The sequence below is a fragment of the Leucoraja erinacea genome, chromosome 34 (assembly GCF_028641065.1).
Source record: "Leucoraja erinacea ecotype New England chromosome 34, Leri_hhj_1, whole genome shotgun sequence".
Lineage (NCBI taxonomy): Eukaryota > Metazoa > Chordata > Chondrichthyes > Rajiformes > Rajidae > Leucoraja > Leucoraja erinaceus.
The window spans coordinates 8,135,676-8,153,255 of record NC_073410.1 but is presented as its reverse complement, the minus strand read 5'-3'; the positions used below and the strand labels follow the sequence as shown (position 1 = coordinate 8,153,255).

At 42.8% G+C, this 17,580-nt stretch overlaps 1 protein-coding gene across 2 annotated transcripts in view; it reads left to right on the top strand.

Annotated features, from left to right (window-relative positions):
* Window positions 1-17,580, top strand: part of sgpl1 (sphingosine-1-phosphate lyase 1) — a 96,675-nt gene that overhangs the window by 52,869 nt on the left and 26,226 nt on the right. For both annotated transcript variants that reach the window (XM_055661772.1, XM_055661771.1), the window contains exons 2-5: window positions 4,839-5,004; window positions 6,134-6,201; window positions 13,373-13,520; window positions 14,637-14,716. In XM_055661772.1, the coding sequence (XP_055517747.1) occupies window positions 4,920-5,004; window positions 6,134-6,201; window positions 13,373-13,520; window positions 14,637-14,716 (381 nt within the window). In that variant the 5' untranslated portion in view covers window positions 4,839-4,919. The remainder of the gene's footprint in view (window positions 1-4,838; window positions 5,005-6,133; window positions 6,202-13,372; window positions 13,521-14,636; window positions 14,717-17,580) is intronic.

The following is a 17,580-nucleotide window of genomic DNA, read 5'->3' as shown; positions in this document are numbered from 1 at the left end:
CTGATCTAGTCGCCCACACAAGGGCTCACCATCGAAGATAGCATAACTGGTATTGTTGAACTTGATGGTCAACCGACTTACCTGGTGTGTCCAAGGTCTCTTGGGTTTGGAGGACCATCAGCCCCAATGGCCAAGGCAGTGAACTAATCTAAATCATAGCAGAGGTCATTCAGCCCATCTAAGGTGTGCTACTTCTGCTCTTGACCCAGAAACCTATAGATTATAGTGCATCGGCTTTTCATTCAACTGTGTTTTTTAATGTGTTCCCTCACCCTCTGAGAATGTGAGTCTCACCAAACTTTGTCAAAAATATTCCTACCTGCAGCCATCATTTCCTTTGTGATTTAATAACCTCTCTCTATCAAAGGTGACGGATCTTACCAGGTTAATTTATCCAGGCTTGTCCTAATTTAATATAGAATTGCAAAGTTCCACTTCAGAACCTTTGGAATGGGTGGGTGGTGGTCACTTTACTTGAGGCATGAGGTACATATTAGTACCTCAGTTTATATGACTTGACAATGCTCTCACCTGCATCCAGGAAGTTCCCCTATCATCCACATAGCTCAAGCTGAGAGCGTTATTGAATATTCATAACTTACCTACACTGAAGCAATTATTAGAACGTTTGAGGACTAGATAGTTCACTCCCAGGATTGGCTTCCAATCTGTCTGAGTGCTTTTCATTCAATCTCTAGTCTCACAGCTCAATGGCCCTCTGATCTTTTGTCCTTCATTTTTCATCTCAAGTGAAACACCCCCCCCCCCCCCCCCCCATTCATTTTGTTCCATTATTGATGGTCATTTAATTTGTTCATAAGTCATAGGAGCAGAATTAGACCATTCGGCCCATCGAGCCAACCTCACTATTCAATCATGGAAGTTCTATCTCTCTCAACTGCATTCTTCTACCATCTCCCCGTAACCTTTGTCATCCTTTGTAATCAAGAACTTAAAAAAAATAACTAAAGACTTTGGCCTCCACAGTCATCCGTGGCAATGCATTCCACATTTCATCACCCTCTGCCTAAAGAAATTCCTCCTCGTCTCCTTTTTAAAGGTACATCCTTTTATTCCCTCTAGCCCTAGACTCTCCCACAAGTGGAAACATCAGTATAGAGTCACATAGCAGGGAACAAGGCCCTTGGGCCCCATGCCAACAGGATGCCCCATCTTATCTAATCCCATAGCCCACGTTTGGTCCATATCCCTTCACCTGCTGAGGCCCTAAGCTCTGAAATTCCCTATCTCTCCTTCACCCTCATGCCTCATTCCTTTAAATTTCTCATTGAAAGACTATATACAGACAAGCTTTTGTAGATGTCCTAATCTACTTTGGCTCGGCGTTGCTTGGCAACCCCCTTGTGAAGTACATCAGGGCATTTGGAAAACATTAGATAACAGAAAATTATTATTGAACTGAAGATGTTTCCTTATGGTGACATTGCCCACATGTTCGGAACTAAGCATTGCCTTCAATCACCTCGAATCTAATATAATTTATTTTATGGGGAGCCAATATTAAGATAGGATCTGTAACTTTAGGGTAACTTTAGAGCAGAGTAATGTGCATGCTTTTCTGTGTTTCAACGGGTTAGCTTGTGTTTGGAATACAAACTCCCACATAAACAAAATGTGTAATAAAATTCCACTCGGTTAAGTTCCTGCCTGTTATTATAATTGAATAGGATTTTGATGTCCTTGGCAACACCTCAACTAAAATGAATAATTGAATGAACTCGTGAGATGTTTACTTCGATTCTAGGTTAATGATGTAAGATTTGCATGGAAGTTAATTTTGCCTTGAGGTCATTTGCAACCATCTCATATTTTAAGTATATTTGTGAGATATATTGGGTGTTTTGATGCTGATTTCTGCACAGTGAGCTCCACAAATGGCAAAGTGATTACCTGCTTTGAGAGACAAATATTGGCTAGGGGACTGGGGAGAACGGTGATCAGAAGTCAGTGCAACTGTTGTGCATCCCTTTGAGGAAGCAGTCGGGGTTTTTATTTAAACAATCTGTACAAAAGGTGTCAGCAGCCTACAGCCCATTAGCCCATTAGCCCATTCCCCTCAGTGTTTCACAGGGGAATCAGTCTGTGCTTGAGTCTCTGGAGTGGAGCTTGAACTTGTAACCTTCTGACTTCCAGAGACAACTGTTCTGCTTTGCACTACAGCTGAGCAGAACAACGTTTCAGCTAAACTCGATGTATTGGGAATTCATCCTGAATTATAAAGCATGCGTGTGAATTGCTCCAAGTGTGTCAATGATGGTAGAATCTGGGAGGACTAGTTAGGAATGTTGGAAGAATGAAATGTGATTAGTGTTAGTGCATGCTGGATGGTCGGTATGGACTTGGTGGGCTGAGAGTCCTGTTTCGAGATCTGTGACTAAATGGATTGTATAAGAAGGCCTTATTTTGAGTCAATCACCAAAAACACGGAAGCGAATAAGAACACAGTATGATTTGGCACACTGCCTGTCAGGGTAATGGAGATATTACCTTCACAAGGTGATCAAAAGGGCACTAAAAGAATTATAATTTATGGGTAGTGGAAAAGAACAGGGACGTGGGACAAATTTTTGGGAACCACCAAAAAAGCCTCCTTCTAACCTTCCTACCAACAACTGGAGAGCTGTCCTGAACTACTATTTACCTCATGAACTATCTTTGATTGGACTTTATCTTCCACTAAACCTTTATCATGGATCAGTGCCCTGTGGATCGATTGTAATCTTGTATTGTCATTCCGCTCACTGGTTAACACGCAACAAAAGCTTTTCACTATATCTTGGTACACGTGACAATAAATCAAACTCAAATACGATGGGCTGAATGGCTTCTTTTCTGCAGCAACAATTCTATGACAAAAAGATGAAGTGAAGGCCGTGATGATGAGGGAAAACTTGCTTTTGCTCTTGAAACTGGTGGGGTGTGAGAGAGTGCTACCTCAAAGAGTCAAGAAGGCATTAACTCTTATTACATGAAACATCCTAGAGTTCAGCACATAATGAGCACTAGAGCAGTTATAACTAACGAGGCTCAGGACCTGCAGCTGAGATGAAGAATCAGTTTTGGTCCGAGTTTCTCAGATAGTGCTCCTGTGCTGTGCGTTTTGCACTGAATGCAGCTGTTTTGTAAATGTTGCTGCTGAAACCTTATCTGTGCTGACCAACTTCCAGCTCCAATTGGTTAAAACACTTGCTATTTTCACTCTTGAGGCAGGAATGTGCTCGTGTTTGAGAAGTTTATTTTCTGGATTTACTATTGGTTTTTACGAGAGCTTTTGCAGGCAACAACACATTCCAGCTTCCATTTTGAGGTTTTATTGGTGCTGCAGTCATAAAGTTCCTTCGTCCAGATTTGTTATGTTTTTCACTCTTCTGGTTTCACCTTTTCCAGTGCAGATTGTCCCCAGGAACCTGTGTTCCAAGTCTGTCTATTTACACAGGTCCTCTTTTCTGAAGGAAACACTATGCTGTAGATTGGCTCCTAGGAATTTGGAATTGATTGTTAACTATTCTGCTGGTGTTGTGGGCTTTGTCATAAGGTCAGAAGGAACAGGAGTAGAATTAGGCCATTCGGCCTATCAAGATTCCACCAATCAACCTTGGCTGGTCGATTTCTCCCTCCTGACCCCATTCTCCTGCCTTCTCCCTATAACCTCTGACACCTGTACTAATCAAGAATCTATCTATCTCTGCCTTAAAAGATTGAGCCTTACAGTGTGGAAACAGGCCCTTCAGCCCAACTTGCCAACATGTCCCCTCAACACCATTCCCACCTGCCTGCATTTGGCCTATATCCCTTCCAACCTGCTACCTTGGTTGAGCCTGCAACGACAACTTTGCATAAAGATCTTGGGGGGGATCACACTGCAAAGGGTTACAGATGGAAAGGGATTTAAAGATGAGGATGCGAATTGTAACCAGGTGACAGAGTAAGTGTGTCCAAACAAGGATCACCATGCGACTGGGGCATGGTGCGCAGTGAGAGATGGATGTCAGACTGTTGGAAGACCCACAGTTTACCAAGGAGAGCATTAGAAGAATTAAATTGACAAAGATGTGTATAAAGAATCTACCAAGCATGATTAGGTGTTGCGTGGAAATGATGTATTGTCCATTCAGTGTTGACAGTTGAGGGTTTATTTGGTTGAGCTGTTTAAACTGTGACAAGGAATTCAAAATGGTAACTAACTAAGAGAAGCATAATTCTTCATACTCTTCGGATCATCTGAGGAAGCCAAGCCCATTGGGGAACAGAATCCAGGCAATTTTGGATCCATGGCGTAATATGGAATTCTGAATCTTTCTCTCGCAGTATAGAAATGCAGCTTTCATGACTCAGATTGGTAAACTTCCATTAGGTACGAGTAGCACAGGAGGCTAAATGTGTGCAAAAGCAAATGAATGGGCAAGAGGTAGAGGGCAATGAGTCAGCAGCTCCAGGAACTTGGTTACTGGGACTGGTGAGGGCTGAGGGTGGCACGATGGCGCAACGGTAGAACTATTTCCTTGCAGTGGCGGAGACCCTGGTTGGATCCTGACCGCGGGTGCTGTCGGTACTGAGTTTGTATGTTATCCCTGTACCCCGCGTGGGTTTTCTCCGGGAGCTCCGGCTTCCTTCCACACTCCAAAGACATTCAGGTTTGTAGGCTAATTGGCTGCGGTAAAATTGTGAGTTATCCCCAGAGTGTGCAGGATAGTTTTAGTTTGTGGGGATCGCAGATCGGCGATGTCTCGGAGGGCTGAAGGGCCTGTTTCCGCGCTGTATCTCTAAACTAAACTCAAAAGAACATCCTGTGGCTAACTCTGATACTTTTCTTGCAGGAGACGCTGGATCTTTACAAGGAGACGGTTGAGTTGTATCTAGGATGGGGGACGAGTTATGTGAACACATGGTTCCAGGGGATGGAGCCCTGGCAGATTGCTGCCATCACAGTCATGGCTACTCTGCTGGCAGTGTGGCTACATGGCTTCCTCTTCAAACGGCAAAGTGAGTACGACTGTCCTTTGTGCCAAGAACTGGTCCTAACCCAAAACATCATAGCAAAAGGATTTGAGATTTGATTATAGGAGCAGGGAGGTTCTACTGCAGTTGTACAGGGTCTTGGTGAGACCACACCTGGAGTATTGCGTACAGTTTTGGTCTCCTAATCTGGGGAAATACATTCTTGCCATAGAGGGAGTACAGAGAAGGTTCACCAGACTGATTCCTGGGATGTCAGGACTTTCATATGAAGAAAGGCTGGATAGACTCGGCTTGTACTCGCTAGAATTTAGAAGATTGAGGGGAGATCTGATAGAAACTTACAAAATTCTTAAGGGGTTGGACAGGCTAGATGCAGGAAGATTGTTCCCGATGTTGGGGAAGCCCAGAACAAGGGAACACAGTTTAAGGATAAGGGGGAAATCTTTTAGGACCGAAATGAGAAAAACATTTTTCACACAGTGAGTGGTGAATCTCTGGAATTCTCTGCCACAGAAGGTAGTTGAGGCCAGTTCATTGGCTATATTTAAGTGTGAGTTAGATGTGGCCCTTGTGGCTAAAGAGATCAGGGGGTATGGAGAGAAGGCAGGCACAGGATACTGAGCAGGCTCAAAGGGCCGAATGGCCTACTCTATTTTCTATGTTTCTATTATCTGTCCATTCTCTCGTTAGATGCTGCCTCATCTGTTGAGTTGAACATGTCCATTGCTTTACTCATTCTGTGTCTTTACCTATGTTTTATTGGCTCTACTTATATAAAGCCCTTAAGAGTCAACATGTTTTTATTGCTGAAGAAAATAAAAAGTAAAACCAGCCATTTTTCTGATCTATCGATGGCTAGAGGGAGCCTATTAAAATTAAAATAGTTGAGTCGTAAAAGTGATCAATATTTGTTTCCCAATTTCTTGCACTGTTTCCTTGAATTGTGTTATGAAGCTAGATTGTAGTATCTGTGCAGTTTTGTGGATTACTGCATCTGCCAACAAGGGAAGATCCTCAGAGTACGGAATAACTCAGCGGGTCGAGGCAGCATCTCTGGAGAATGTGGGTAGATGATGCTTTGGGTCAGGACCCTTTTTTACACTTGGAGTTTCTACTATTAAATGGTAAAAAAAAATTCCACCTCTCTCCACAGGTATCTCCTCACGGTTAAGGAAGTTCTTCTTCAGGATCATAAGGAAAATGCCGTTCTTTGCTGCTTCAGTAAGTATGTTTATCATTTTAACATTTCTGTGGAATAAGCAAAGAGGCATGGATGGAGCCTCTGCATTTGAATGTGGAAGATTTCCTTGGTGCATTTTGTTGTGGTCTATTTTCCATTTGAGACGTTCACATCATTTCGTAGATCCTTGCCTCCGCAACTCGTGCAATCAATTTGCACACAGCAAGGTCCCACAGTAAACCATGATGGAGTACTGAAGAATTTGGTTGTCCTCGTAAAGGATAAATATTGGCCAAATCACTTGGGGAGAATGCTGCAAAATAATAGCACAAAATATTTCATGTTGACCTTTTGGTGAGCAGCACCAAATGTAGCTTCCTCTTATAACTGAATGGGAGTGTTCGCTTCTATTTTCATGCTCTGGTGTACGTATGGGTTTTGAACCAGCAAACATCTAACTGAGGCCCAAGCGCCACCCATCACTCCATGGCTGACTGTGTTTATAAACTGAGCATCTCCTTCCATTCGAGCCAACAGATACGACTCTAGATTTGCCACTTGTTCATTCTCAGATGTGTGCACAAATCTTTTTTTAGCAATCTAATTATAAATAGATTCGAACTGAATTTTTCTCCATAGAAATGTTTGTCTTGGACCTCGTAGGATTCATTGTTTATTTTTCCAGCATCGAAAGCCCTTTAATTTGTTTTTGCACATTCGTGTGTTTACAGCTTCCCTCTTTCAATTCTGTATGTGTGTTGTCCTACAATATGTATGTTGCTTCTGCTCCAACAGCAGCACTAAAGGATGAAGAGTCGATGATGTGTTCTTTGTGAGAACTTGTTGGCAAGATCAACATTCATTATCCATCTCTGTTCATCTTTTAACTGTGTCATGTACGCTGGTGTTTCATTGAAAATTTAAGAATTGCCCACACACAGTGCCCTCCATAATGTTTGGGACAAAGACCCGTCATTTATTTATTTGCCTCTGCACTCCACACCTGACTCCTGAAGAGTGTTTCTGATCTGATAATTTCTACATCGTGAAACCAAAATGTATATAAATGGCATTTAATAAAATCTGCCAATGAGCACTTTAACCACATGTGATTTTTTTTTTTAATTTCCTATTACAATTCTTAAATTGTGGAGTACATAGGCAAATAAATAAATAATGGGTCTTTGTCCCAAACATTATGGAGGGCACACACAAAATGCTGGAGCAACTCAATGGGTGAGGCAGCATTTATGGAGAGAAGGAATTGGCGACGTTTCGGGTCTCGCCCCGAAACGCCGCCAATTCCTGCTCTCCATAGATGCTGCATCACCCGCTGAGTTACTCCAGCATTTTTGTCCACCTTTGATTTTACCAGCATCTGCAGTTCTTTCTTAAACATTATAGAGAGCACTGTAGCTCAGAATGGTTAAGGACAGGAGAGCTGAATGGTAAAGGGCATGAGAATTCTTTGCTATTAGTGAATTGGATGTGTTTTACCTCAAGCTGATCAGGCGGGGGGATGAAGGTGTTGAAGGGTTGCAGGTGACCATTTTGTAAGTGAGCAGTAGAAACTAGGAACTGCAGATGCTGGTTTACCAGAAAAGACACAAAGTGCTGGAGCAACTCAGCACGTCGAGTCGCATCCCGAGAGTTGGTGGATAGGTGACGTTTCGGGTCATGCACCTTGAGAATTTAAGAATTGCCCACAATATCGTGGGTCTGGAGTCGCAAATAGGACAGAATGTCTAAGGGCAGGAGAGTTCTATGCAGTTGGTTAACTGGAAGTGTTTTTACCACAATCTGGTTCATTCAAGGTCACTTTTTGTGTTGTTCCAAAACGTCACGTATCTGTGATCTCCAGGAGTGCTACCTGACCCACTGAGTTACTTCCAGCAGTTTGTGTCTTTCTTTTTGTAAATGAGCAGGTTGGAACCCAGAAACGGTTGAAGTGGTGCATGACATCAGAAGTGTCGTGCATGAAGGTGGTCAGAGACTGGGTGAGGGGAAAAAGAATGGAACCAAGAGATGGGGAAGTAGTTTCTGCAGGATACAATGGGTCTATCTGTTCATCTGATCGCAGTCATTCCCCTTGTTCTACCCGGCCTCCTCCACCACTGCAACTCAGAAATGTTCCCAGTTTGTGAAACATCAACACAGATTCTGTCTCCACTGCCATCCCTACTGAATAATTCCAATATTTTATATTTCTGCATCAGTTTTGCAGTGTCTGCATCCTTTGGTCTTTTGTTCATAGGAATTATAAAAACTTCAGAGGTTGTAGAATTTGCAAAAGTAGAATAACATGTTATTGTTTAACGGGCAGAACAGGAGGGAGTGCAGTGCATTGTCCTTATGCAGCTGTTTAAAATCATTCTCTAATTTGGCCCAAGTATTATATTTCCCCATAATCTCGTATGTCAGCAAAAACACGCTCCTGGAGGAACTCGGAGGGTCTGGCAGAATCTGTGGAGGGGAAATAGACAGATAACATTTCGGGTCAGGTGCCTTCGCAGTCACAGTTTCTGCACCAGCTTATTTATTGATCACTGCTCCAGCACATGCAGTTTCTTGTGTCCCCAACTTCATACAGCTGTTGTTTTCTGTATGTCTTGTAGTGTTTTCTAGAAATTTGCTACTCTTCGCCATAAACCTCTTGTATTAATTCAGTTATTATATATTTGTTTATATATTATATATGTCTGAAGAAGGGTTTCGGCCCGAAACATTGCCTATTTCCTTCGCTCCATAGATGCTGAGTTTCTCGCTGTGCACCCGATGAGTTTCTCCAGCTTTTTTGTGTACCTTCGATTTTCCAGCATCTGCAGTTCCTTCTTAAACAACATTATATATCTGTTCTCTGATTGCTGGTGCATTTGTCACAGGAGAAGCTTGGCTCTTGCTTTTTCAAAATAATGTTGGTCATCTTTGGGTCTTTCCCAACTTTCTCCCCGAAAGTCGTGAACATTCCCAGCTTTAATACCTCCTCAACTTGAACTGCCTCATCCCCTGTATTACATTGAAATCTCACTGTAGACTCTCGCAAATCTCTTGAAATCATTGCTGAATATACAATGCCTGGAACTCAGCTGAACTTTCCTAATCAATGATTTGTAAAGATTTATTAAAAGTTTTGTAATCAATGGCTCAGTGTACAAAGCCAAGCTTGCTTTTGTTTTTCCTCCCTGACTTGCCCTGCCACCTTTATGTCTGGATCGCTCTGCCTTGAACCCTCTCAAAGTAGACTGCCTTGCCTCTCAACATTGCTTCTCCCGCCCGGGGTGCATCATTTTGTATTTACACTGCATCTTTCTTCTGTCTTCCCACTTCACAAGTCTTGTCTGTCCTTGTATTTTGTTATTAACATTCTGGTCTGCGATGCTCGCAAACTTTGTCGCCCACAAACTTGTTGAGAGATACAATGCGGAAACAGGCCCTGCAGCCCACTGAGTCCCCACTGAGTCCCCACTGACCAGCGATCCCCGCACATCAACCCTATCCCACACACACACACACACACACACACACACACACACACACACACACACACACACACACACACACACACACACACACACACACACACACACACACCACACACGCACACACACACACACCACACTGTACACACTGCACCACACACACACCCACAGGCCACACACACACACACACACACACACACAGACACAGAAATCGGCTGTGTTAAATGTTCTCCTTTAACCTATGCCCATATCATTTACTCACATCTCTGATGTGGAAGAATGGATGACGTACTTGGCTAGTTTCTTTTTATTAATTGCACAGTGTTGAATATAGCATGGTCATCTGCCTTTACAGTTGTATCAAAATAAAAGATGGGAAGTGACCTAATTGCAGAATCCTATATAATTGAAATATCTTCCCATTCGGTAGTCCTTAGAGGGAAAGAAATAAAAGTCTGAAAAACCATGTAATGAAAAGAAATGTTAAATTACTGTCAACTGTGTCCCCACCTAACACTGAAATGATTTCTGGCTCAGAATCAGGTTTGCTTTTAACTCAAGAGCATCAGTATCCGACTGTACATGCCACGGACAGTGTGAACAAAAGGCTGATAGCAAAATCGCATCAAGAGCAAACACTTAGCATTAGCTGATTGATATTCCTCTACCATTCAATGGGATTCATGGCAAATTTCTGACCTGTAAACAACCAGCAATTTTTCCATATTTTTAATACTTTTGATAAAAATAATTAAATTTGCACACTTCAAAACTGACATGACATCAATTGTTGATTGTCGAAGAAACTTCTGCGCACAGAGGGTGGCAGATATTTAAGAATGTTTCCTGATTTCACCCCTGAAAAAACGACTTCCATTCTTTCATCCTAAATTGCTGGTCCAACACTCCAACTGGTGGGAGTAGATTCACTCTGTTTATTTCTTCAATCCCTCTTAATAGCTTAAAAGTATCATCCTTTCTAAATCACAGAGAATGGAACCCTCACATGTGTAAGCCCCATTTTGCAGTTTAAGTCTTTCAGCCTTGTATCATGACCGTAAATCTATCTTGCTTGCCCTCATTGTCAAACTATCCGCTCGTATCATCTCCCTTATGAAGAGCATTGCATGTGACCATTGTAACATTTCTACTTTGTGCACAAACATTGAAAAGAATGGACAGGGATGTTTCCATTGGGAAAGGAGGGCATTTGATTCACTTTGAGAATACATAACTGTTTCCGCTGCCTGCACGCTGCTTGTAGACCTGTCTGTAGTTTGTATCCAACACTGGTCTCATTCTTTCCTTTGAAGTTGCTTTGGTCAGCTTGGAACACTCCGATGGAGAAAACTTCCATTCCCAAATAAAAAATTAATTGGTGAGGAACATTGTGGTTGTGCCTTCCTGTGTTGTAACTGAAGGGGAACAAAGAGCTTCTCAAAGAAAAATGTAGTTGTTGATTTTATTGTTGGTTTTCACAAGGGACTTTTATTTTAATCCACTCAAATCGGCATGGTGGGAATAAATGCGATTGTCTTGCTCAAAGCAGGAGCAGAAGATCGCTATCCCATCCAACCCTCAAACATATGGGGGGGTACAGGCGCTGCCTTGCAGCGTCAGAGACCTGGGTTCGATCCTGACTACAGATGCTGTCTGAAGGGAGTTTGGACTTTCTCCCTGTGACCTGCGTGCGTTTCTTCCCACTTTCCGAAGACGTACGGATTTGTAGGTTAATTGGCTTTGGTGAAATTGTAAATTGTCTCCTGTGTGTGGGATCGTGTTAGTGTGCGGGGATCGCTGGTGAGCCAGCGCCAACTCGGTGAGTTGAAGGGCCTGTTTTCGCGCTGAATCTCTAAACTAAACTAAAACTAAATAAGAGTTTATGGAGCAGTTTTTCCATTAGGGCAGAGAGCACTGCGGTTCTGACTTGCGTCACATCCACTCAGTCTGTCAAAACACATTTCTCTCTGCGCTCTGACCTTGGCTTGTGTCCAGCTGTGTCGCGGGTGCTGATTTGAGATCTGGCCTGTTATTGAATGTTGATTTAGGCCAGGAAGCACTTCATTTTAATGATTGTTTTCTTAAAAAAAGATGTTAAAAATGCTTGATTGCTGAAGAGTGATATTTAAGCAGAAGCTTGTTTAAGTTACTTGTATGTAGATTTGTACTGCTGGAACTTGATGCAGATTTAAAAAAAAATTCTGTTCAATTTATTTTTAACTGTTCGGATAACTTCAGTTCTTTATACTTAATTGATTCTGGCAAAGCTTAGAGACAGCTCAAAGAAAACTTACTTTAATTGTAACAAAAGATAATTGTTAGCAAAGAATGACTTACTTGCAGAGTGGTGTTTCCCTGGTATTACATTTCAAATTTCAAAGGTTTGCAGAGGTTATAATGAGTCAGTCATACAACACAGAAGCAGGCCCTTTGGCCCAGCTTGCCCTCGCTGACCAAGGGGCCCAATCTACATCAGTCCCACCTGCCTGCATTTGGCCCATATCCCTCTAAACCTTTCCTATCCATATACCTGTTCAACTGCCTTTTAAATATCGTTATATTTCCTGACTCAACTAACTTCTCCGGCCGCTCATTCCATACACCCACCACCATCTGTGTGAAAAGGTTGCTCCTCAGATTCCTGTTAAATCTTTCCCCATTCACCTTCAACCTATGTCCTCTGGTTCTTGATTCCTTTACTCTGGGTAAAATACTCCGTGCATCAACCCTATGTATTCCCCTCAAGATGTTATACACCTCTAGAAGATTACCTTTCATCCTCCTACACTCCACCAAATACAGTCTCAGCCTGCCAAAGCTCAGGCCCTGGCAACATGCTTGTAAATTTTGTAGCTTAACAACATATTTCCTATAACAGGGTGACCCATCCCCAACACAGTACTCCAACTGTGGCTTCACCACACATTGTACAGATGCAACATAACATCTTAATTGCTATAGTGCAAAACCTTGATTGATGAAAGCCAATGTGCCGAAAGCCTTCAGACTCACTGGCCTATAGTTGCCCTTGAATAAAGGCACAATATCTTCTGGCAGCTCACCTGTATTTAAACTTGTAAATCTCATCCAGGGCACCTGCAATCATCTCTCTTGCGCCAAGGATATATCTGAGCATGCACGGGAGATTTGTCTACCTTCATACGCGTAAGGACATTCAGCACCTCCTTGACCATAATACTGACTGCCCTCAAATTGATTGCCCCAAATTCCCAAGTCCCCAAGTACTCATTGAGAGCCTTGCCCATCTCCTGCAGCTCCACATTACAATAGATTGCATGGCCGTCCGAAGGGGGGAGTGTATTGGGTGCGACCTCACCCCCCTTTTCTCCCCCCCTAAGATACAGTAGATCGAGCTATTCTCTCTCTGGTTACTCTTCTTTCCCCTTTATGTACTTATAAAAAAAAACTCTTTGGATTATCCTTAATATCTGCCGGAGCGACCTCCTGTTCAACGTTTTGCTCTCCTGATTAATTTCATTAGTGTGCTCCTCAGTTCCCTTAATTCCTCCGGGGATACACTTGATTCTAGCTGCCCACCCCTGTCCCAAACCTTTTTCTTGACCAGAGCCTGAGTTTCTCCCGTCATCCAAGGCTTTCTTTTGCCCACCTGCGTGGCCCTTCACTCTTCACCCTTCATTCACTGAGATGCAGGGAAGAGCGAACACCTGAATGAATCGGCACATTAAACACCCTTGTTGCCCTCCACCAACAGATACAGAAGAAACTTGACAAAGCACTCAGCGACCTGGCTTCAAGTGTCCTAACCCTAGAAGATGGAATGACATATGTCACGTCTTTACCGGCACATGGGCTAACGGAGTCTGATCTCCTCGCCAAGATTAAAGAATACACAACAATGGGTAAGTTAATGTGATTGTTACTTGAAAGGATTTAAAAAAAAAAAAAAATTTTCACTCTCCCACCTGAATGAAATAAGATAGGTTTTATTCCCCGGGATAGTTTTAGTTTGAGATACAGCAAGGAAATAAACCCTTTGGCCCACCTAGTCCGCGCTGACCAGCGAACCCTGCACACTAACACTATTTTGTACATTAGGGACAATTTACAATTTTTACTGAAGGCAAATTAACCTACAAACCTGTATGTCTTTAGAGTGTGGGAGGAAACCGGAGCGCCCGGGGAAAACCCACGCAGGTCACGGGGAAAACGTACAAACTCTGTACAGACAGCACCCATAGTCAGGATCAAACCCGGGTCTCTGGCGCTGTTGGGGAACAACTCTACTGCTGCATCACCACGCCGAGAGAAATCCATTCTGTTTCTCATGCACTATATATTCACAGCTGTTCCTTGTATTCTGCTTCTGAAATTTGGTGGCACTAGCGTTCCATGTGCATATTTTTAGTGCATGTGGCTATGAACCCATTTTATTTCTCTCCATCATGTATCCAGAGGAAAAAAAATGTTTATTTGTATAACACCTTTCAACATTCAGATGTGCTGGGAGCACACCAGCCAGTGAAGTATTTTTGTATTCATAAATGTAATAATGGAAGCATGGCAGCTGCTTATGGGAGCTTGCTGTGCACAAAATGCTAAGATCCAGAATCTGTTTCTTGGGGATAAATGGGAGCAGGACCTCCCACCGAGGGCCCATTGAGGTTTTAGTTCAACGTCTCAGTAATTCCCTGCGGTTATTCCATATTAGCTTCTTGTATAAGGACCCCCAGGTCCTTCCATGTGGCAATGTTCTATGTCTCTTCTTTTTAACAACAATGCTTTTTTTTTTTTAACAACTCTATTGTGTTCTGCACGCCACTGTGTAACCTCACATTTCCCCACACTTCTATCTGTTTAGCTGATTCATGCAATGTGTTGCTTTGCCTGCATTGACATCTCAGCTTTGTAGCATGCAGAGTTAATTGATCAGGGTTAAAATCCTGTCACGAGCAACAGTACATTAATGTTGAGAGACGTTTGCCTGATCCACTTTCTCCATGCTTTGTCTCTTGCAGGGGAAGTATGTTGGGAAAAGGGCCAAGTCTCTGGCACCGTGTATAGTGGCGAGGAACAACTCACAAAACTGATGGTGAAGGTAGGAAATGGCTCGATGTATCATAACAAATCGTCAGTACTGATCCTCCTGCCTCCGGTAACACTAATCCCTTCCCTCTGTTTCTGTTCAATGCTGGTATGACACCAGCCATGTGAGATGGGTGAGAACCCCATCCCTGGCCCCAGCGCTGTGTGGAAACCTGCGGCCTTGCAGCAGATCCTCTAACTTAAGGTTGGCAGCAAGACTTGGGCATGACCATGCACTACTCTTTTCAGTGCAATAAATGGGAACAGCAGGAGGCTGTTCAATAGCCTGCGGTGAACAGTAATCTTTTGCTTCAAGTCCATTTTTCAACTCAATCATTATATCCCTCACGAATGCACAAAGAACAATATAAGACCAGGAACAGGCCATTCACCCCCTTGGATCTGCTCCTCAGTTGAATATGTTCACAGCTGATCTGCCCCAGGCCTCCTCTCCCCCACAGACCTCAATTACCCCAATCTTTTAAAAACGCATCCGCTCACTCTCCACATCTTAACATCTACCCTGTCATGACTGCTCAGAATTGTGTACTTCAATATAAATACCCATCATTCTTTTAAACCAATGAATTTTACTGCTTGTATGCCTCATCGTTACCCCCCCAGCCAGTAATGAAGTATTCTACATTTCCTTGATCAACATATGCTTTGATCTGTCTTTTTCACACCTTACGTTCTAATTGTACCCTTCCATATCTCCTGTTTCCCTCTCCCCTGACTCGCAGTCTGAAGAAAGGTCTTGACCCAAAACGCCACCCATTCCTTCTCTCCAGAGATGCTGCCTGTCCCGCTGAGTTGCTCCAGCATTTTGTGTCTATCCGTCCTAAACGAATATAGATCTAATTTATTTTGTACTCGTGACTGGACAATCTTCTCACCCCAGCAATCAGCTGAATGAATATTTTGGGAGCTGCCTCCAATGTCAGTGCATTCTTTCTGTACTAGAGGACTGAAACTCAACACAGCACTCTTGAGTGTGGCTTCACTCGTACCACCAGTACAATTGTTGCTCTTTATCTGTATTTCTAATCTCCATTCCTCTTGTAATAAAGGCCAGTGTGCTACTTGCCTCTGTAATCACTTGCTGCACCTTGCTTATCTTATCTGAGAGTTGAGGCTTTGCCAGATCAGAAACTAAGACACCGTCCTCTTGAATACACACAGTGACCAGGCATTAACAACAGTTTGTGAAGAAATCTCTCCTGATATTGATCTACAAGCTTGATCTGTGATCAGAGGCAACTTCACGTAGTTACAGATTCCACCCGAGTGAAACAAACCCTCGATTCAGAATTTTGCATCAGTGATATCCTCTCAGACTTCACTGGAGAAAATTGGTGTCACAGTCCCTTAGCCTCTGACAGTGTTTCTATTCATCCCTTCTATACATAAAAAACCTTCCAAGTCGCAGGTATCAACTTAATAGATATCCACGTAGAAGGTGGAAAATGTGTTTGACGTCCTGCTTGCCAACCATTTGATAGTTCAGGTGTGTTATCACCAAAATCATAAAATGCATTACGATTTCTTTATTTAAAGGTAGTAGTCTTTATAATGAAGACAAGTAGGAGGTCTTTGAAAGCTGCCGTGTCTTTGAGGCCTTTGAGGTCTTTGAGGCCTTTGAAAGCTGCCGTGTCCTGAAGAAAAGTTCTAAACAACCTTAATGATCCTGGTGAGGGCACAATTCCTGGTTAAAGTTTCAGACCATGAGCAAGCACTTTTACCTGATTGTTCACTGGTAAAGAGGGACTTAAATTAATCGTAATCACATTACTGCATTTTTTTTGTTTTAGCTGCTTACTCGGGTTTCTTTCCGCTTCCCAAAAACGTGCGTGACTGTACGTTAATCTTAACTTGTTCCCAGTATCTAGATAAGTTGTGGGATCTAGGGGCAGTTGAGGAAAATGTGAGGAAATTATAAAGTGAATTATTTATCATTTGTGTGAATGGATGGATGACAAGATCATAAGAGATAGGAGAAGAATTAGCCCATTTGACCCATCAAGTCTACTCTGCCATTCAATCATGGCTGATCTATCTCTCCCTCCTAACCCCATTCGCCTTACTTCTCCCCATTACCTCTGACACCCGTACTAATCAAGAAACTATCTCTGCCTTAAATATATCCACTGACTTGGCCTCCACAGCCTTCTGTGGCAAAGAATTTCACAGATTCACCACCCTCTGACTAAAGAAATACCTTCTCAACTCCTTAAAATTTGGAGGCTATGACCTCTAGTCCTGGACTCTCCCACTAGTGGAAACATCTTCACATCCACTCTATCCAGGCCTTTCACTATTCTGAACGTTTTAAGTGAGGTCTCCCCTCATTCTTCTAAACTCCAGGCCCAGTGCCGTCAAACACTCATCATGTGTGAGTGGATGGTTGCTGGTGGGCTGAAGAGCATGCCTTCTGTCTCTGACTGTTGACCTGTATGTGGTAAAATCTCTCAGTACAGCGGTGATTAGGTGTTGGGGCCTTGGACTACAGTTTAGATCTGTTGGACCTTAGTGCCTTCTCTGGCTTTGAATCATCTCCGTATTGAATACTTTAGCTGCAAAGTGGCATTTCAATAAAAAAAGAAAATGATGAAGACACTCGACAGGTCTGGCAGCACTTATGGAATCATCTGAAACCGTGCTAATGTTTCAGATTGGGAAAGCTACGATAGTGGATCTCAGTTCTGTAAAGAAGATTGTTTCTCTTTTCACAGATGCCGCCTGACCTGCTGAGTGTTTCCCTCATTTTATTTTTTTTGGAATTCTGAATCTAGTTTTTAGTCCTGTTTAGTTTATCAAGGTGCAGTGAAAAGCTCATCTTATTCCAATGCATTTCAATCCCATTCCTCTCTCTGTTCC